The sequence below is a fragment of the Cimex lectularius genome, unplaced genomic scaffold (assembly GCF_000648675.2).
Source record: "Cimex lectularius strain Harlan isolate CLEC.00 unplaced genomic scaffold, Clec_2.1 scaffold56, whole genome shotgun sequence".
In the NCBI taxonomy this organism is placed as follows: Eukaryota; Metazoa; Arthropoda; class Insecta; order Hemiptera; family Cimicidae; genus Cimex; species Cimex lectularius.
The window spans coordinates 1,896,582-1,918,388 of record NW_019394202.1 but is presented as its reverse complement, the minus strand read 5'-3'; the positions used below and the strand labels follow the sequence as shown (position 1 = coordinate 1,918,388).

Sequence of the window (21,807 nt, the reverse complement as noted above, 5' to 3'; positions counted from 1 at the left end):
AAACTAATTTTTTTTATATTAATTATGCCAGTGTGCCCAATCTGAAAGCGTCTTACTTCAGATATGATATGTTCGAGTGTGTTTTTGGAGTGTCGTATTATATAAAAGTTAATTACAAACATACATAAAATATTTGCTGATAAATGATGTTCCAATGCTACTTTATGACAGTTAACTATGCAAGTGTAAAATAAATGACAGACGCAGTCAAAATTTTTGTCATTTAATAATGCTATTTTCCATTCAAGGATTTCATTCATGAATAATGAATACTGCAGTTTAAATGGCCTTTGTTCTTTAAGCAAAAAAAAACATGACTTAGAATATAAAAATGCTTTAATTAATTGCATAATATTCAATAGATAAAAATCACATTTTATTATATACAAACTGTTTATTCCAGGTATGAATTCGAACATAAATCAAGGGAATAAAGCTAAATTACCCAGTGGCCTAATAATGAAAGATATATCGCCTGGATTTGAAATAGTGCGATCAGAGCCACCTTATTTAACAGGGTCCCTACAGCCTAGTGCAGCCATGTTAGGTTCATTAGGTTTCCCAACAACGCAGATGGGTGCCTACCATCCTTCAATGAGTAATAATGCACAATTAATGCAGCAGAGTAAGTTTATCATTATTTATTTATTTTAAGATTGTGCTTTTATCTAAATAACATTTGTTTATGACAGTATATTAATGTTGATGTGTTAAACATCTTACTTTTTCAAATTAAAATATGATTTATTATTTTATGTGTTTTAGGTTTAGATCTGGCCAAGTTAGGTCTGCCAGCTAATGATCCTCTTCTCTATGGTAACATCACAGGTTTAAATCTTAATCAAATGCTCATGTCAGGCAATGGGTCATTTTTAAATCATTTCCTTGGACCAAAAAGTACTTTTCTCGGACAGCATAATTGGTTTAATGCTTTTTCCAACAAGGCCTTCCCACAAAATTGGTTGAACGCCGATAACAAAGTATGGGCAGGAATTTAAACGGAGACAAAAGCATGAAGTAACAACCTTTTAATTATAGATTCCACAGCCGAACCAAGAAGAAGAGGAGAATGACGACGAAGATATGGGTGTGGCAGAAACGTATGCAGATTATATGCCGTCTAAATGTAAATTTCAACATTAGTTTCATATTAAAAAAAAAAGTTATTTAATTTTAGTTGTTAAATCTAAATTCACATTGTACATTTTTAAAACTGAAAGTTGATTCTTTCAATCGTGATTTAGTTTTAATTGTTTTCCAGTAAAACTTGGCAAAAAGCATCCTGACCCTGTTGTCGAAACAGCATCGCTTTCAAGTGTTGAACCGACAGATGTGTGGTACCAATTGACAATACCTGAGGCGACGATTTCGACAGGAGCTTTGTCAGCTTTACAGCTTGAAGCAATTACGTATGCATCACAGCAGCATGAACGTTTTTTACCTGATGGAACAAGAGCTGGATTTTTAATAGGTTAGTCAATTTATGAGATAATTATAGATAATTTTCATTGTAAATGCATTCAAATTGAACTATTTCCAAGGAAATATACTCTCCAAATTTTTACTTTCAAATAAACAAGTAAATAAATAACCTAACCTGCCCTTAACCCTACATAACCTGTCCCTAACCCTACTTACCCTACTGTAATCTGTCCCTAACCCTATATAACCCTTACATACCATGTACCTGACCTATCCCAGTTGTACCTCTCCCTTACCCTACTACCTAAACCTAAACCTAATTTCATCCTAATCCTAATTCAGTAGATTTATATTTAATTTTGAACATCCGAAACATGGATTATAATTATGGCGGAACCCCTCCACGAATTTTCATCATTGACGACTTAAACCAACCCCCAAAGCCCTGAACTCAAGTCAAAATGATTAAAGTATAAATTATTTATCATGAAGGTGATAAATAAGTACAGTAGTAATTGTTAAATAAATACAGTATAAATTGTTAAATAAGTATAGTAGAAATTGTTTATAATAACACCAGTTATAAGGAACAACTAGTTATAATGTACAAAATCTCCGGTCCCATGAAATATCATAAGGAAAAAAACATTTATGATGAACTATCGGTTATAGTGGACAGCACACAAAAGAACCCCAGCTGCCTAATGCTTCTAGGAAAGATTGTTCCCCATTTTTTAATTATAAATGTCTTTAAAAAATCTCTAAATAAAAATAAATAAAAACCATGACCTTAGACTCTTCTGTTGAGGAAAAATTACAATAATTTATTTCTTGGATCAAATCGGGATATTATGCTAGCAATCACATAAGTGAAATGGGGATGTCTTGTTCCAAAATAGTGCGATTTGTGAAAAATAAAGAGAAAATAAACAATTAATTAAGTCCATAAAGTTAAAAAGTACAGGCCAAGAAAGATAACAGATTACATATTACAATGATACTGTAGTCAAATAACTCCGTTCACATTTATACATACATATGATACCATGTTATACTTACTGATCTGTCCCTGTGGTGAGCCAGGCTGTCCCAATGACCCATATCGGATGAGAAGACAAAACCGCCAAAAACGACTAAAAATGTTACAGTTTGCCTGCTATATTTGCAATCCGTTTTCTCATGTACATAGATCATATCGTTCTACGATTCTAACTACAGAATGCCTTTATTGTACAGGCCACTAGTAATAATCTGCAATCACTAGTAATAATAATCATGTAAATGTAAACCTTTCTTTTGAAAAATATTTTAATTCATTTACAGATTGAATAAATTAATTATAAGAGGTCTTTTTGGTTTGTGTTTTTATAAATAATTGGGTGCATTCCTGGAGGGGAACTTGCTTCTAACCTTAACCCTACATACCTAGGCGAGTATATATATATATATACATATATGAAATACTCAATTTGTCAACTATTTTAAATACAGGTGGGTGTTCCTAGATGTGGCCCAGGCTTTTGATAACGTCTGGTACCTAGGCATCTTTTGTAAACTAAAAGCTTTCTGTCCACTCCTTATTACCTTATGGAATCCTATTTAACTGATTGCCTTAGAGGCAGGTGCGGCAATGAATATGACGATAAAAGCCAATTTCTATCACATTAATTGTTTTTCTAGGCGATGGTGCTGGTGTCGGTAAAGGTAGAACTATTGCTGGAATGATATTTGAAAATTATTTAAAAGGGAGGAAAAGGGCGATTTGGGTATCTGTTTCAAACGATTTGAAATATGATGCTGAAAGAGATTTAAAAGACATTGGAGCTTTTAAAATTGATGTCTACTCACTGAATAAGGTATGTTTCTTCGTAATCCCACACCTATGAATTGAAATACACATAAATTAAATTACTAAAGAGAAAAAAAGCTATATCATAAAACTTTCCTATTACTATTCACCTGATAATATTTTTTAAACCATCATTTAAATTGTTTGTAGTTGTAAAACTAAACACTAAATATTTACATTAAGATAGTCATGAAAAATATTTCTAGAATTGAAACCTCCTATTGGTTATTACTATTGTATATTGGATTTTCAGTTGAAATATGCTAAAATATCATCAGCAGTGAATGGTAATGTCAAAAAAGGCGTGATTTTCTCCACATACTCCGCCTTGATTGGAGAATCGTCGCAATCCAGCGGAAAATACAAATCCCGTCTGAAACAGTTAGTCCAGTGGTGCGGTGACGACTTTGATGGACTCGTATCCTTAATTTAACCCTCAATTTACAAATTATAAAAATATGTGTTTTGAGTAGTTTTTGTTTTTTCTTAACTCTCTTGTAGATTATATTTGATGAATGTCATAGGGCTAAAAATCTCTGTCCGGTTGGATCGTCAAAGCCAACAAAGACGGGTTTGACTGTTTTAGACCTGCAAAACAAGCTACCAAAAGCGAGAGTTGTTTATGCTTCTGCTACAGGCGCTTCTGAGCCAAGAAACATGGCTTATATGACACGTTTAGGAATGTGGGGTGAAGGGACTCCTTTCCCTGATTTCAATGACTTCATTTCCGCAGTGGAAAAGAGGTACGGATCTTATTTAATGATTGATTTTAAGTCTGTAACATTGCAATTTTCTTTCAGGGGCGTAGGAGCTATGGAAATAGTAGCTATGGATATGAAATTACGAGGAATGTATATCGCCAGGCAGCTCAGCTTTCACGGTGTTGCATTTAAAATCGAAGAAGTGACTTTAAGTCCTGATTTTATTAAAGTTTACAATGATTCTGTTGAGCTGGTTAGTCTCTTTTAAATTTGTCTTATCTTTAGCTCTAGTGTACATTTCATACATTAAAAACTTAAATTTGTATTTATCGTTTCAGTGGGTAGATGCGATGCGCAAGTTTCAAGAAGGAGCCAGCCTGATCGAAGCGGAGAACAGAATGAAGAAAACCATGTGGGGACAGTTCTGGTCGTCGCATCAGCGGTTCTTTAAATACCTGTGCATAGCGGCTAAAGTGAAATACGCCGTCGGCATTGCCCGGTAAGTATTTGCTGTGCTTTAAAAGATTTCCTTCCTATTTATGAAATACTGGGTTAATTAGGGAAGCTGTGAAGTGTGGAAAATGTGTTGTAATTGGTTTACAGTCAACTGGAGAGGCTAGGACATTAGAACAGCTGGAAAGAGATGACGGAGAACTTACTGACTTTGTATCAACTGCTAAGTAAGTTTTGGTCCTGTTTAAAGAAAAAATTACAATAATTTTTCAAAATATTTTACTTAACATTTATGAAAATTCATCATGTATTTTCTAGGGGGGTGTTGCAAACTTTGGTTGAGAAACACTTTCCAGCACCTGATCGAAATAGAATCAACCATTTGATGGGCTTAGATAAGAGAAAAGCGTATGGATTTTCAAATAATAACAACAACGTATCATCCGAACCTGGATCGTCCAGTGGAAAGCGGAAGCCAGGTAGCTAGTATATTGTTAATGACTACTATTTTATTTCCTAAGTATTAATAGTATGAAAAAAAAAACAGCTCTAATAGGAAATGATTTTTAGTGCGACAAGCCGCAGCAAGGGCTGTTAAACGAGTAAGAGCCGACTCGTCTGCTAGTGACAGTGAAGCTGGATCAAGTTCTGGTTCTGAATTTAAGTTACCTATGTCCGATTCAGCTGAAAGTGAATTTCATTCGGAAGAGAGTAACACTAGCAGTGATTTTAATCCTTTTGATGATGACAGCGATGGAGAAGGTGAGTTGAAAAATAGAAGGTTTTTACATATCACATCCTTGAAAGCTCGAGTCATTTCCATCAATTCAGATGGTAGACACCAGCATCTTTTGAACCATTGCCCAAGCTCCCTATTTATCAGTCTATTATCTGCACAGGCCGGAAGTATTACAATTTCTGAAAGAGTTGCAGTGTACTTGCTTCTGCCTTCCTACCTTAAGTCCTTCCTTACTTGAAATCATCTATGGTTGGTCATTCTAGCACCCCTTTCAGAAGAGCTGCAGTTCACTTTTGTATTCCTACCTTCTGACTTTTGCTCAAACACTCCCGATATGTCTGGTTGCTCTAACTGTCCTTCTAAAGGAGCAGCAGTATGCTTTGACCTTCTTACCTTCCTTGCCTGAAGTTACTTTGTATACCTGTCACTCCAAACTTTCCATTCGAAAAAAACCATAGTACACTTCTGTCTGCTTGGTTACTGACCTTTCTTGACCAAAGTCACCCAGTTGTCTGGTCTGTCCAATTCTCTTGCTGGATGATCCACACTACGATTTGGTCTTACTCATTTCCGACTTTTGCCTGATTGCACCTGATGGTCTTACTTTCCACTTTTCCTTGCCCAAAGGCAACTGGTTCACATGTTGTTCCAACCCTTATTCTAAAAGAACCAAAGTACTCTTCTGTCATTTCACCCTCCTGCTTCCTTTGTAATTTGGGAGTCACCAAGTAGCCAATGATTGTAGAGTTATCATCATGGCTCAGCTCTCATCACAGTCAGGTTTCCCAAGCTCCCAACATCAGACCTTCAAATTTCATGTGTCATTGAAATTGTAAGTTGACACTAATCCATAAAACCCTGGACCCTCATTACAAACCCATCCTACAGTCATCTAAAACGTCGGTGCTATGAGATTTCCTTCCTAGTAAGGAAGATGAATACTCTCGGGTTTTTTGGAATGCACCTAATTCCTTCTCCACTCCATACAATAAACTTTAAAAGACTAACGACTTGCTTTTAGTGCTGTTGTAACGTAATAATAAAAGATTTTATTTGTTTGTTGTGTTATAGAAACGTGGTTATCCCGAAAGAAAAAAGGTAAATCCTCCAAGCCTCCGACTAAAAAGCAAACTACACAGGACAAGATTGATTCATTGATATTAAAACACCACAGAGGCAAAACAGCGACGAACGATATTATCGGCGTACCGAGTAAAATGGCAATTGAAAGGGCTTGCAGTTTGAAAGAAGAGTTGCTATCAAAAATTGAAGAACTCGGCGACCATCTCCCTCCAAACACATTAGATCAACTAATTGATGAATTAGGTGGACCAGAAAATGTTGCCGAAGTACGATATTATACAGACATTGGAAAACATTACCTCACACTTGAATAAATTTCAGATGACAGGAAGGAAAGGAAGAGTCGTCCAGACCGAAGATGGTATACAGTACGAATCGAGATCCGAAGTCGACGTACCTTTGGAAACGTTGAACTTGACTGAAAAACAACGATTTATGGATGGTCTAAAAGATGTTGCCATAATTTCCGAGGCGGCAAGTTCAGGTATATCGCTGCAAAGTGATAGACGAGCTAAAAATCAGAGAAGGAGGGTTCATATTACCTTGGAGTTACCTTGGAGTGCAGATAGAGCCATACAACAATTTGGTAAATAATTGGAAAATTAATGCACGAGTGAAAATATGATAATATATATTTTTTTAAAGGTCGAACCCACCGAAGTAATCAAGTAAATGCTCCAGAGTATATTTTCTTAATTTCTGATTTGGCTGGAGAAAGAAGGTTCGCTTCAATTGTCGCAAAACGGCTAGAAAGTTTAGTGAGTATTTTATATATAAATCACCATTTATGCTGAATTTTCAAAACTAACTTCATTCTACTTACAACCAGAGATGATTGTAGTAACTTATTTAAAATCTTATTAGGGAGCTTTGACTCACGGTGATCGTCGTGCCACAGAAACTCGAGATTTGTCAAGATTTAATATTGATAATAAATACGGAAGATCTGCTTTGGAAGCGACTATGAGAACTATAATGGGTTACGATACTCCATTAGTCCCTCCACCTTCTGATTATCAAGGAGATTTTATGAAGGGTATAGAAGAAGATTTTCATTTAGCAATTGGGTAATAAATTATAATTGTTCAAATACTTTGCTCTGTTTTTAGACGTCGCAACTGCTTTGGTCGGAGTCGGTTTGATTGTAAATAATGAGACGAACCCGGGGACTCTGATTCTAGATAAGGACCACAATAACATGAGCAAATTTTTAAATAGAATTTTAGGAATGCCCGTCGAATTGCAAAATAGACTGTTTAAGTATTTTACTGACACGCTGCAGGCAATAATAATGCAAGCCAAGAAAACCGGGCGATTCGACTTAGGAATTCTAGGTAATACACATTTGTTATTGCATGTTCTATTTTATTATAAAAATTAAACCCAAACATTTTTAGATTTGGGTACGGCCGGAGAAAATGTCAAGAGGGTCCGTGTATATAAATATTTGCGGAAACATGCGACTGGTGTTGCAACTACAGAACTTCATGTAGTACATGTAGAACGAGGTATGAGCTTTGATGAAGCCCGTGAGAGGTGGACTCTTCTTTTCGGACCAAAAGATGGGTTCTATTTGTCCCATCAGGTAAGAAATAATTAATAATCGCTTTAATTTACAGTTAACTATTTTGAATTGTTTTCCTGTAGGTCCGTAATGGTAAACAAACTGCCATATTAGCCGAAGCTCTCGAAAGCAGTAGAAGCGGTAAACCGGTGAAAAAGGGGGAAGCTAAAAAGGATCAATTGTACACCGTGTATAGACCTAACACTGGGCTTCAAGTAAGTTTGCAAGTTGGCACTAAGTAAAGATTTTTATACTTTGTATTAAATCGTATTTTAAACTTAAGCTCCGACAAGAAACACTAGGAGAGTTGGAGAAAAAGTACAAACTTGTGACTAAAGAGGAAGCAGAAAGTCATTGGAATGAACAGTACGATTCATCCAATACAGTTTGTTCTCATGCGTATTGGTATGTAGTCAAAGGATTATAACAATAAATGAATCATTTTAAACAACTTCGTATTTTAGGAGAGGAAATTGTAAGAGTGTAACTTTAGGACTTGACTGTGAAGTTGGGCTTAGGCGAAGGACATATAATGTTCTTTCGGGTTCCATTTTGAGTGTTTGGACAAGAATAGAATCTGTTTTAGCAGCAAAAACAGGTCATAATACCAAAATGCAAGTCATTCGACTGAGAACTGCAGAAGGCGTTAAAATTGTTGGTATGTAATAACCCTTAAACTTGATGGAAATCAAATGTAATAATTTGAGGCAAATTTAGCTTATAATTCAGTCATGGAACCTAACCATCACCTAACCTAGTCATTTCCTATCTTTACCCTACCCTATCCCTACTAAGAAAAGATGATTTAATTTAAAATTATTTTTCTTATATTATGTATATATATATACTGTTACCTTTGGTAGTAACTTGTAACCAATTAGTGGCTTATAAGGAACAACTTCTTCTGATAACACATCTTCAATGTGTGGCACAGCTGTTAGGGAACCCTCGAGGAAGATAGTGTTATTGTGATATTCCGTAGAAATGCCTGCCCAAACTATAACACCACTACCCCCATAGTTTCTCCAGAGTGAAAACGTGATATACCCCTGTTCTTCTCCATACCCTAACAAAACCTTGACTCATCTGAAAACAACATTTTAGTCCAATCTTGCTCAGGTCAATTGATGTAATTTCTTCAGAAATTAAACCAAGCTGTTCTGTACCTTGTCAGAAGTAGGCCTTCTCGCAAGTAATCCAGCTTCTGAAAGTCTTTGCCTTACAATGTGTAATCTGAAGATGGCGCCAGACAGTATTTGCCGATTGCCGCCGAATATTTGCCAAGTCTCTAATGCTCGTCTTGGCATTCACAAAATAGCATGCCTACGTATACACACATGTGGGTTTTGTATAACCTCCTAGTTGTTGCGGAAACAGGGAATACGTATTTTCCAAATGCCGTGGGAATCCTCAACTTACTACAAATCATGATAGACAACAGTGAAACTGTCATTGCTGCAGCTGCGGTTACTATTTTGTGCAGTGGCTACAAACTAATTGAAAAAATATATTTAACTATATTTTTAATTATTGCTTTATTTATAAAACAATTTATGGTTTGTAAGGAGAAGCTTTCCAAATTATTGGTTCTGTTTTGTAAACATAGAGGAACTCCAAAACTGTTGCATTGGGTCAATCCATTCCTGATAAGAAAAACAGTTGTTATTGTGTAAATTAAAACATCTATACTAGTTAGCAATCCTTTATTATTGAAAAATATATAGTATTAAATATAAGTATACACTTACTGTTGATTTTGATAAAAGTTGACAGTAGGTTAAAGGTATGTACAGTTATAGTTGATTCCCAAATGTGTGGATGGTTTGAGGGTGGTTACTTCACGAATATTCGTGCCCTTTGAAGCAGACAAGAAAACTGACAAAAAGCCGAGCACAGCAAGCACTGGATGTTATCCACACTAGTCGAAATTCGGCAAAAATTTGTGCGGCATTCAGTGAATACCGCATGTCTGGAGCTGCCTTGACATTATCATTTCTAATTTGTTGAAGTCGTTGCTTGATTTCAACAGCTGTAGAATGTTGATTATATGGAGAACTGTGTGGTGATTAGTGACCGTTAATCGATAATTATTCAGAAATCGTGAGATGCGGTCTGGTGTGACGTAGGTTTCAGAAAAACATTTTCTTTATCGTGCCAACATTTCGATCTTTATTAAGATCATCTTAAGGGCTCAAATGTTTATCTTCTGTGTAATTGTGCCATTCATTTTTCTGAAACCTACATCACACCAGACCGCATCTCACGATTTCTGAATAATTATATGGAGAACATTCAAAACAATAAAACGATCATCTCTCTGTAATGTGACATGATGGCGACCTGATCCATCCTTCTTGTATAATCTCCAGTATCTGAGTGGCGATGGAAGACCCTGCACAGTTGTTCTGAGAATGTTAAGCATTCAGGCCACATTCTCTTGATGTCTTCCATCTTCCAAAAATGCTGTGATTCTAGCCGAATCTGTATCACTTAAAACCATCTTTAAACAAATTTGAAACTTAAAAATGGTTAGATAGAAGCGTTACAGAAAATCCAAAAAACGAGATTGACTAGTCAATGATTTATGGACAAAATACAGTTGTAAACACAAGTGGGAAATTTTAGCTGTGTTTTCTTTACCTCTCATCCTTTTAAACAGACCAAATATTGTAAGATAATCAATGGAGGATTTTGTAAGAGAATTAAAAATATTAAGAGTGGCCACTTTTTCCCTCTCAATGTACATTAGGATAACATTTAGTTATGTTGTAATCCGCATTTTTTGCATATTCAAAATTGAGCAGCATTAAAAAACCAGCTGATCATTAGAATCTTCAGCCTTTCTTACAATTTATTTTGAGAGACATGTGTCTTAACTTGTGAGTAGAATGTTTTCTAAAAAGTGAATTGCCATACTCACCCCACCTGAAATCATTTTTAATAACCCTACTAGTCCTGAACCCTAATCTTATTCCATCTCTAATGCTACCTAATCCCAAACCCTAGTCCTAACCTAACCCTAATAGTCCCGAACCTTAGCCTTAACCTCTTTACCCTAACCTACTCTAACTCTAACCTAGCCTGTTGTGCCTACTGGATCATATGACAACAGATATTTTTAAAACTAGGTTTCTTGTTTTGCTGAATATTGCATTATATATAGTGATCATGAAACATGTTCTTTGTTTTATTTATGTTTTTATACATATTGAGACATACTTGGTAGATCTCTTGAAAATAATAATAATCTCCATAAACCTTACCTCTGCCCCACCTAACCTAACCAAATCATTCCCCAACATTACCTAACCTAACCAAGCCTGCCCCTAACCTTACCTTATTTAATCAAATCTATTCCAAACAATACCTAACCAAACCTCTCTTCACCTTACCTCGCCTAACCCTAACCTGAAATCTCCTAACCAAATCTCTCACAACACTGACCATCCCTACCTAACATAACAAAACCTAACTATTACTAAATTGTTATTATTTATTTACATTATTATCATTAAATAATTATCACTAATGTTATTATTATCACGTTAATACATAATATTACATATTTAAAACTAGATTCCTTGTTTGGCTGAAGATTGTGGCATATTATTTATTATGGAACATCTGTTTTGCATTATTTCTGTTTTTGTACTTAATAAAATTTACTTGGTGGATCTCACAAAATAACCTTCCTTAACCTATCTCTAATCCTAACCTTACTTAACCCAACCCATGTGCTGGATTGTATGACAATTGCTTTCCAGGCTACTTTTATTAAGACAATGTCCCATGTATTAACATCTCACAAAATTACATTAACCTTACCACGCCTAACTTGTCTGTAACCCTGACCAAACTTCTCTGTGCCCTTACCTCACCTAACCCAAACCATTCCCTAACCTAATTCAAACTATATTCTTGTTCATATGACAATTGCTTTTCAGACTAAATTACAAAGTTCAACTTAGTGAGAGTTGGTTGTATTAATTTATAGCTTAACAATGAACAATATTTGAATTTTATTTAAATGGTATACATTTTACATTTATTTATTTTTTTTATTTTTCCAGGCACTTTAATTCCAAAAAGCTGCGTTGAAACATTGCAAGAAGCTTTGGCTAGCGACGCTGAAAAAGTGAGCGAAGAAGTATTTTAAAAATACTTCGCCTTCAATGCAGAAAGTGTTTCACAGCGCCACTTAAAAAAAAATAAAAAAATAAATAAAATAAAAAAAAGTCAACACTAAAACCGTTCTATCCATAGAATCTGGTAGAACTTATCGGCTGTACCGCATTTTGTTAGTTTTACGTTCAGTTCATGCGGTCGGATTCATGCCCTGTATGAACGCACAAATGCATTGTTATGTTCCTAATATATTCTAGGTTGTAATTATTAAAAAAATATATGATAAATAAAAAATTAAAATGAAATTTGTTTAAAGTACAAAACTTAAACAATGGGGATCGGTAGCTTTTCCGTTATAATTAAATTAATTCGATACAAAATTCATTTGTGAAAAAATAAACTTGTTTTTTATTACATTTTAATTTTTTATGTAATAATTAAGGTTAATAACTCGATTGACTTCGTTTTGCCACTTAGTAAACCACTTGTTTTTACTTTGATGTAGCTCTCAATTTGCTGTACCCATTTAACAATGTTTTTATCAATAAAAGTTGACACAATCATATGCTAGTCATGTATTTCTAATTAAATGGGAACATTTAAGGAAAGTTAGAATTTTTTCTTACAATTCATATTATAAACACCTCGTGGTGCTCGTGCGTGTTAATACACCCGATTGAAAGTGGTTTAAGGTTTTTTATTCTTTTTTTCTTCTTTTTTTTAATCAAATTTCAATGGCCTTCTTGAAAAACGCATAAAAAACATGGCCAAAACTAGAAAGTTTATCCAATGGGTTTTTGACATATCTTAGTTTTTTAGACCATTTTAATAATTTATGCCTTATAAAAAAATATTAAAAAATTCTTGGGTCTGTATGTTTTTTTTGTAAATGGTCAGACTACCATTAGTAGCGACTCTCAGAGCTAAAGCCGAGTCAATTCTTCCTATTAAACAGGTAAACTCATATTTTTCTATATTGCTAGCGTTTAAGAACAAATATATTTGGTTTGGTGTGCACAGTATTTTTGTGTATATAAACTGAAAATATTGTAATTTCCCCTTTCAAAAATTGTATGGCGCTGATTTCTATTGTTTGTTTTTTAAAATATATTATACGAAGTGTGTATATATCTGCAAGGCTAGGTTAAAAAAAATATACATTGAAAGGAAAAGATAAAACAGCAGTAACTATCAGCTTTTTCTGCGTTTAACTTAATGGTTATTTGTTCTATTTAGGGGTATCATTTTTTTAAATATACATGTACTGGAATATAAATATCAGCATTTGTTTAAAAATAATACATAAAAAAATTAACTTAATATGTATTAAAGTTGCATATTTTTTTTCTAATATATGTTGAGGAGGATTCGGCTTTTTAACACATTGACTGCCTGGTCGGCCTGTGCTGGATTTATTCAAAGGTTTAAAGTGACAAGAGTCAAAAAAGCGTAGTCAGCGTGTTAATAAAATATATTTGACTTTTGATCCTCTGTAAATTCAAACTTCAAATGTTTATAAACGTCTAAATTGTCCTTTTTTGTCCAAAGCAAACGATGATTGCACAAAATAATTTTTTTGTATAGAATCAACATTGAACATTTTTTTATTATAAGTTTTGTTTGTACTTTCTTTGTGTATGTGTATACCGGTGTTTTTCTTATTCAACTCTTATTGCATGTTATGACATAGATAGTTTGGAACAGCACCACTGAAAATCTGCCGTTTTTATCGCATTCACTACGGTATCTGAATTTTTTTTTAAACTAAAACATGCCATACTTAACTGGTATTTTTTTAATGTTTGAAACCGATCAAATCTAAAGACTTTTGTAAATTAGAATGGTGCAGATCCATTTTAACCGGTGTCAGTCGAGCACACGAGTTTTAAAATATTCAACTTACCTGGAATCACAAAACACTGATGTGAAATAATTTATTCAAAAATATTATTAAAAAAAAGTCCTGATTATACATTTAAAAATAATCCTTAGAAAGCACCAATCCAGGACTTGTGAAAATATTCCAATCATTTGATCAGAACGATTTTACAGACTAAAAACTACATTTTTTTTTTTTTTTTAGGACATAAGGGAACAATAATTGAGTCACACTTTATATTCTAATTTGTTGCACATAAAAACTTGTAATTTTGCTCTTAACTTTTTTTTTTCTTTTAAGCTTTTCTTTTATTCAGCTTTATCAGTATTGAAATGGCTAATTTTGACCGCGTATTTTTTGTTCTGTCGTATTTCATAACCTAAATACTTTTTATTAAAACGGAGGAATTATGCATAACGATTTTTAAGAATATGTTAGACAGCTGAATGTATTTAAAATAAAAATAATGTATTAAAGTGATTTTAGTATACCTACAGCCTGTGTTGAAGGTGTATTTGGATGTAACATATTTGACATACAAATTTTAATATAGTAGTGTTAAGGGAAAACAGAAAAAAAATATTTTTGTCTGATTAGGTCTAGCTTTGTGTTGGAATTTAAAAATTTGGCACTAAAGTTCATTATTTGTAAGAAATTTTCTTTAAAAATATATTATTTCAGCCCTCTTCAGTGCTGATTTTTTTTCTTTCTTTTGAAGTAGTTTTTTTTTTTTTTTTTTTTTTTTGAGTTAATTCGAGCAATTTTGCAATTAAATATACGCAAAATTGAAAGGAAAAAAAGATCAAATTTTACAATGTAAATTTGATTCATATCGAAAGACTGATTTGATCTCTGTCGAGTTCTTAGATTTCAGTGGGCTTTTTGAGCAATAAAAACGAACCAATTTGATATTGATATTTTTTTTCCTTAAGGTTTTAATTGCACAAAACATCCACAATTTTTAGTGTAAATATTGGGCTAAAATAAAATAAAAATCTTCTTTTTTTATTTTTTTTTAATTCTGCATCAAGAGGGCTTAAATAACTAAGTAGGCTTTAATTAAACAATTTTAATTTGAAAAGTTGAAAGAAGCAACTGAAAAAAAATTGATAGTAAATAAAGTACATGTGTTTTTAGGACCTGTGTATATATTTATTCCTTGTATATGTAATGAGCATTAAGTATGTTTTATTGTTTCAAGTTATTATTTAGAACCCTTATAATTTTCCAAATATAAGTATCGCTTAAAAAAAAAAAAAATTTTTTTTCTATTATAAGTATTTGCAGTTCGTCCCCTTTTTTACACAAAGGACGGATGCCTCTGTGTTTACGAGGATCACTGCGTTGATTGTGATTAACTGAAGTTTTTATAAGATTAGTTTTTAAAGCGGAAAAAAAACCATTACCAGCAAAGCTGTGTTGGGAAATTAGTTTTAAATTTTGCTAATTTTATTCTCTGTAAAAAAAATTGTCATAATTGATAATAACAATCAGACATGAGTTTGAAATTCCACTATTACAAAATTGCAGAAGCTCAATACACAACAAAATTAAAAAATATACAATATAAATAAAACATAATTGTAACAAATCTTTACTAATTTTCTTTTACCAAATATAATTATGTGATTTATACTTTGCTTTTATTATCCTCTCCTTTCAAACCCCGTCATAAATAACGCCGCCTTCCTGTGACCCAACTGTAGGGGATAAGGGTAGGGATAAAAGATTCCTATCCGGTGCTTGTGCCTTCTTTGGTGACAGTAAAACTGTAGCTTGTTTACCTAAGTTTAAATTCAGTGGATTGAACATAAGGACACCAGGCTCCCACGCTTTTTTCCATTTTTGAGTTGTTAGTATCCTGACTTCCATCATACCCTGCAAGTAAGAATTGACCTTCATAGGTATACTTTTGGCCCACTCTACTTTTTCTGGTATGAGTACTTTGTGCCTTTTGGTGGAGTTATATTTTGCAGTAATGGCGTTTATTAGCATGCCTAGTATGGCATCTGCCTTTATCTCCTCTGAATCAGCCATCAAATTTTAAAATAGGAGACAACAAAGAAATAGCAACTTTCTTTGACATCAAAGGAGCCCAGCATTTGATAATAATGAAGCATTTGTCACATCACTGAGACAGTGAGGAACTGACAAAACCTGCTGCACATGGATAGAATTCATGCTAAAAAGCAGCAAAGTGTGACTTCCATCTTCCACAAAAAAATAGAAGCAATGCAAGGAGAAATACTCTCACCTCTACTGTGAAATGTGGTTGTGACCTCATAAGCAAACTCAATGAAAGCGAAATCTATATCCAATTCAGATGACATTGTTATACTAGTAAGGGGAAAATTTGCCTCAACACGAAAAGAGCTCACCCAAAGAGTACTCAATATGGTAGAGCATTGGTGCTCACAACTAGGACTTAAAGCAAACCCCTCAAATTATGCTAATTGTATTTGGACTCTAGTTTCGGACCGGCGAAGAATTCAACTCAACCTCTTTAGATACATATCGCCCATATTTTCACCGGCTCTTCTCAGAGCCACGCTTGAGTTACTCAAGAACTAGGGTTTCCACTTGGAAGACTAGAAAGGACCCACGGGTCGTACGAGCTCACGATCTCCGGGGTGCCCGGTACAGTCGGACAGGTGGAAGTTCTACCTCTCACTCAACGGTCCTTTTTAGGACCAAAAGCCTCCTCGCCGGCTCTACGGAGCCCACGACTTAGAGTGCCCTTCTCGTCTGCTTGAAAGGGGTCTTGTGCTGTAGAGCTCACGTTTGCGGGCTTCCCGGTAGGGTAGAACAGTTCGGACCTTCCTGGGTACAATACCTGCCCGTAAGGTTTAACAGCGCTCGGAAGGACCCCAACAACTGGTGACCCCCTGATGTGGACACGCATCACGGATGAGGCTAACACCAGCAATCAGCCTCAGGAATAGTCACAGGAAGTATCCGCCGTGGGTCCGGTACCACGCATACCACCCTTCTGGAGGAGCGACCCTGCCTTATGGTTTATCCAGATAGAAGCCGTCTTCGCTACTTCAAGAATAGCATCAAGTTCTGCTAAATATCAGCTGGTGGTCGCCAATCTCGAATCGGCACAACTACAAGTGACTGACATCCTGCGGAATCCTAGCAAGACACCGTACGAAGACTTGAAAGCTCGCTTACTTAACACTTTCGAGGAAAGTGAAAGTGTTAAAGTTAAGCGGCTCCTCGAACAGACTACTCTCGGAGACGAACGACTGTCACTCTTCCTTCGTTCCATGAGACAAAAAGCTGGGAACCTCGTCTCAGAGGAACTTCTATGGAATCTGTGGCTAAGAGCTCTTCCCAAAAGGATGCAAGAGATCCTCGCGACTGTTGACGTCGCAGACCTTGACAAATTATCTATAACGGCAGATAAGATAGCCGAAGTCGAGGCTGCGAACATTTACGCTGTCGAAAGCTTAACAACATCAACAAAAACTTCTGCTGTAGACACCTTGTCTCAACAAGTAGCCGAGTTGACAAAAAAACTCGAGCTTCTGCAGGGACAGCTCTGACGTCGATCGCGAAGCCACCCACGAACTCCCTCACCTCAATCTTTATGAGAGAAAAGTATTGTATATATAGGTAGTAAGGATATTTTCAGAAATGTCGTAATAGCCAGCTGATAAAAAGAAGTTATATGTCCAAAAATATTTGGGTGCATCTGCATGTGTCGCATCTGTGCAATAGCTGGTCGATACAGAGGAAATGACTTTGAGTAGGATTTTAGGATCAGGTAGTAGGTAAAATGGAGGATTTTTTAGTTTCCAGAGCACACTGAGTGCAATAATAAGGTTTGCTCCACATCTAGGAATACACTGGACTCCGATGTGCACCATGAAGAGGATGGGTTCTAAGATACTCCTTGTGATAAGCCAGCTGAGGGAAGGAGCCACTGATAACTTGAAAGTTTTGGTTAAGTTGGATTTTATGATCAGGTAGTAAGTAAATGGGAGGACTCTTAAGCTTCATGGACTCTGGTATATACCATGTAGTGGATAGGTCCTAAGATACTTGTTGGATTTTAAACCTCTTAAGCTCATGGACTCTGGTGTATACCATATAGAGGATAGGTCCTAAGGTAAGTAGGAGGACTTCTTAGTTTCCGGAGCAACCCTGGGTGCTATACTGAATAAAAGGTTTGCTATTCATCTAGGAATACCCCGAACTCTGATGTAAACCATGATGTTCCTTGGGTAACATCTATCTGTGGGATAGCACACTGTGCCCCTAAGAACTCGCCAGCAGAAGGATCAAACGCTTACTTAGGAATTGTACCTTTCACTCACTGCTGAATATCGGATGAAGAACGTCTGAACCCAAATTGGTGGTTAGAAATTAGACTGTGCTAATCAAGTATGGGAGAATGTGCTTAAAAAGTAGTTTTTCTAGGATTTTACCAATATAAGCGATAGAGTAAGTAGGATGATGTAAGGTGATCAGGTCTTTTAGACTTTGGAAGCATCATGGGAGAAATTCCTATTGGGGTGGGAAGTATGTTTCTAAGGACAGCATTCGAAATGTAGGTAAGGATTTGGCAGATAAATAGTCGTAACACAAGAGGCATCATCTAGGAGTCTTTCTAAAGAGACCTTTGTTGTCGGTGAATAGTCTTAGAATCGTCGTTGTCTCAAGGTCTGATAACATTTTCTGCGTTGTCTATGTCCTTGGGCGTTTCGAGTGATATGATTCATGATTTTCAATCAACTTTGCCTTTAACGGAAATAAGTTTTGGAGGCGATGGGGGATTGTGTCTAACATAAGTAGGACATGCCTATCTGATGAAAGGTTAAGAATATGAGGTTATATTTGTCTTATGTTTTATATAGACAGGATGCTGCAATTTGAAGGAAATTTTGAAGATTATAGAGTTCTCGTTTTATTCACTTGTTTTCAACGTGGTAAAGTGTAAAGTATTCCTCGATATATTCGACCTAAAACAACGTCGTAAACGGTTCTATATAACACCCTAATTTGCATAATCATACATTTTCTCTGCAAATGGGTCAACGGGTCGAAATGCGACCCACGGCGCTTCTTCCTTACGCGTAGTTTCCTTTCATCCGTTAACCGGCCTCTTTTATTCTACACATCGAAAACAAGTTGTGTAGAAAATAAAATTATAAAGACAAAAATTTTCTTTTTTGTACAACTTAAAAAAGTTAATGTACTGGTGAATGGAAACTTTTCTTTTCTCGGGAACGCAACCACCAAGGGTCATGATTGTCCCAATCTCACTATCTCAAAGGTTCAAAGGCGGGCATGCGGGGTAGAGCCACAGGTCGCGGGATATATTCTAGTATATTTACTTCTTTTATTTATTTATTTATTTTTATTTTATTTTATTTTTTTTGACTGGGGCTTCCGACATCAAGGTCATTTCAGCCCCCAACTAAGTCTATATTCTATTTACCCTTTCAAACACTACATTCATACAAATAAATATATCCATACAATACACTCATTCCGTTTGGTCGGTGGAGTACATGATATTCCTCCACCGACCCTATATTCAAACTAATCTAGATTGGGGTCGATGGATACTTTTATAAATATTCCGCCATCGACCCGGAACACACACTCTTACGCTCTCATCGTTCGAGGGGTGATGACGTTATATTTCACCCTCACCCCTCGCCATTCACGCTAATAAATACATGCACTCAGACAAAACATATAGACACACAACACATAAGACCATACTATATACAATTAAAAAAAAAAAAATCCCTTAAAAAGCGGAACAGGGGACTGAAACTCGTGTTCGAGAACTCTTCTTAAGTCCGGCGGCATGCCTACACGATCTCTGTATGGAGCCAAGGCATGACACGCCTGTATTATGTGGGACACATCGAGTAACCTTTCTCTGCATAAGGGGCACCTGCGCGGGCTTTGGCCCAAAAGCAGGTGCCCATGTGTCAACCGCGTATGGCCAATCCTCAGTCGGGTGAGGACGATTCCTCGTCTCCTGCTCAGATTCTCTGAGGGCCATCTACCGGCAAGAGCCTCTCCGACGACCCCGCTTATTTATTATTATAATTTATTTTCCCCTTTTCTTTCCCTCCTTTTCCTTTTAATACATTTTATTAGCCAAAAAAAGTCAACAAAAGAAGGACAAACAGTGGGGAGTTTATATTTTGTCGAGTAGATTTGCTGATTGAGAAAATTAAACAAATTACGTATGTGGTTATCGCCTGGTATTTCTTGGATGCTTACAGGCAAGGAGTGCAGAAGTCTGTGGACTGTATAATGTGCATGACATAAGTATATGTTTGATAGTGATGATGTGGTTGCACATTCCGCAAATTGGAGGTGCCTCTCGCGCCATCAAATGACCCTTCGTGGCTCTACAGTGTCCAATCCTCAACCGTGCAAGAACCACTTCTTCCCTTCTATTCCTGAATGAAGTAGGCCATGCATCTACAGAGTCCCTTATTTCCCGGAGTTTGTTTTCACATATATTAGCCCAGACCTGTTACTTTTGACTTGTAAACTACAGTCATATCACACTTTGGGACGTCCCTGATTTGAAGGCCTGCTTCTTTTGCAGCTTTATCTGCCAAATGGTTTCCCTTAATATTTACACATCCGGGAACCCAAACGAAATAAACGCTCCTTCCCTGCAGTTGGAGGCTCCCCAGTGACGCCAGTACCTCCTGCACATTGGGGTCATCTGAATAGGGGTGTTCCAAGGCATGTAAGGCAGATTCTGGATCAGAGCAAATCACGTAGCCACTATTGTTATCGGAACACATGATATTTAGAGACTTGCGTATTGCAAGTAGCTTGGCGCTATAGTTGCTACAGAAATGATGCAGAGAGAAAAGAAATTTGCTAGAGCCACGTTCAGACGCAGCTCACACGCCCCTGGAGCTTCTTGATCCGTCTGTGTAGATAAATGTCGCTTGTGGGAGTGCGTGTTTTATTTTCAAAAACTCCTGCTGGTATACATGAAAAGGTGTAAGGGCTTTGCGATATTTTCCAAGTGAATACAAAATTTTCGGTTTGGGAAATGTCCAGGGAGAGATGGGAGCCACTGATTATTTTTGTACTGGAGGGTGTATGGGTTTGGGGTTTGTAATTCGTGCAAGAGTGTGTATATACCGAGCGGAAAGGTATTTCGTAAAGAATCACGTAATAAGCTGTCAGATATCAGACTAGTCCCGGGTAATGGACGATTTAGTAAGTGTGTCTTAGGGGACACGATATTTGCAAAAAACTTCAAATCAAGAAAGTCACGTCTGAAACTTAAAGGCATTTCTCCAGCATCTGCATGAAGGCTGTGCGAGGGACTGCTCCGGAAAGCACCTGTGATCAACCTAAGTCCCGTATTCTGTATTATGTCGAGCAGGCCGATTTTTATTAGCGGAATTGTATGCATTACATCCATAGTCCAGTTGTGTTTTTATTAAATTTTTGTATAATATCATGTCATGCTGAGTCGATCAGCATCCCAAGAGCATGAACTAATCGACCTTAGTACGTTCATTAGAACGAAGGCAATTTGTTTTTAATCGTTTTATATGTGCATTCCAATTCAGTGTCCTGTCAAAGATGAACCACAGGTATCGGACTGTATCTGAGTATTTTCTTCTTTAAAAGGTAAGCTTGATTAAAGGGATTTCCAAGTTTTATGGTGAGGCCATGATACTCCTTCTATGTGTGGTATTTCCTTTCACCTAAGTTTATTCTTTTATAATCGACGAGGCTTTTATAATAAATTAACTAAAATTTGACAATTTATCGCGTCTCGGTTTTGAGCTTCCCAGCATATCTCCTTCATTTATCTACTCTGGCTGTTAAACTAAATATAATCTTAAACTGAATCATTGTAGTTGAATTTTGACCCGCTGTCAAAATTTTCTCAAACTTGATCGCGAATAATCAGGAATTCTTAATATTCAAAGTTGATAGTGGGTAAAACCATGTTGGCACTGGGTCCGTCTACACTCGCGGGTT

General features: G+C 35.9%; 1 protein-coding gene across 1 annotated transcript in view; it reads left to right on the top strand.

The window, feature by feature from the left end:
* The window catches only part of LOC106666621 (protein strawberry notch-like), a 36,764-nt gene extending 22,760 nt beyond the window's left edge, over window positions 1-14,004 (top strand). Inside the window, exons 4-25 of the mRNA XM_014393933.2 lie at window positions 404-625; window positions 766-980; window positions 1,039-1,126; window positions 1,262-1,471; window positions 3,103-3,278; window positions 3,525-3,689; window positions 3,773-4,014; window positions 4,072-4,225; window positions 4,311-4,471; window positions 4,533-4,652; window positions 4,744-4,904; window positions 4,996-5,187; window positions 6,236-6,513; window positions 6,569-6,833; window positions 6,893-7,005; window positions 7,112-7,283; window positions 7,357-7,581; window positions 7,645-7,832; window positions 7,895-8,026; window positions 8,095-8,216; window positions 8,276-8,469; window positions 11,882-14,004. Of these exons, the coding sequence (XP_014249419.1) occupies window positions 404-625; window positions 766-980; window positions 1,039-1,126; window positions 1,262-1,471; window positions 3,103-3,278; window positions 3,525-3,689; window positions 3,773-4,014; window positions 4,072-4,225; window positions 4,311-4,471; window positions 4,533-4,652; window positions 4,744-4,904; window positions 4,996-5,187; window positions 6,236-6,513; window positions 6,569-6,833; window positions 6,893-7,005; window positions 7,112-7,283; window positions 7,357-7,581; window positions 7,645-7,832; window positions 7,895-8,026; window positions 8,095-8,216; window positions 8,276-8,469; window positions 11,882-11,967 (3,881 nt within the window). The 3' untranslated portion in view covers window positions 11,968-14,004. The remainder of the gene's footprint in view (window positions 1-403; window positions 626-765; window positions 981-1,038; window positions 1,127-1,261; window positions 1,472-3,102; window positions 3,279-3,524; window positions 3,690-3,772; window positions 4,015-4,071; window positions 4,226-4,310; window positions 4,472-4,532; window positions 4,653-4,743; window positions 4,905-4,995; window positions 5,188-6,235; window positions 6,514-6,568; window positions 6,834-6,892; window positions 7,006-7,111; window positions 7,284-7,356; window positions 7,582-7,644; window positions 7,833-7,894; window positions 8,027-8,094; window positions 8,217-8,275; window positions 8,470-11,881) is intronic.
* Window positions 14,005-21,807: the final 7,803 nt, after the last annotated feature.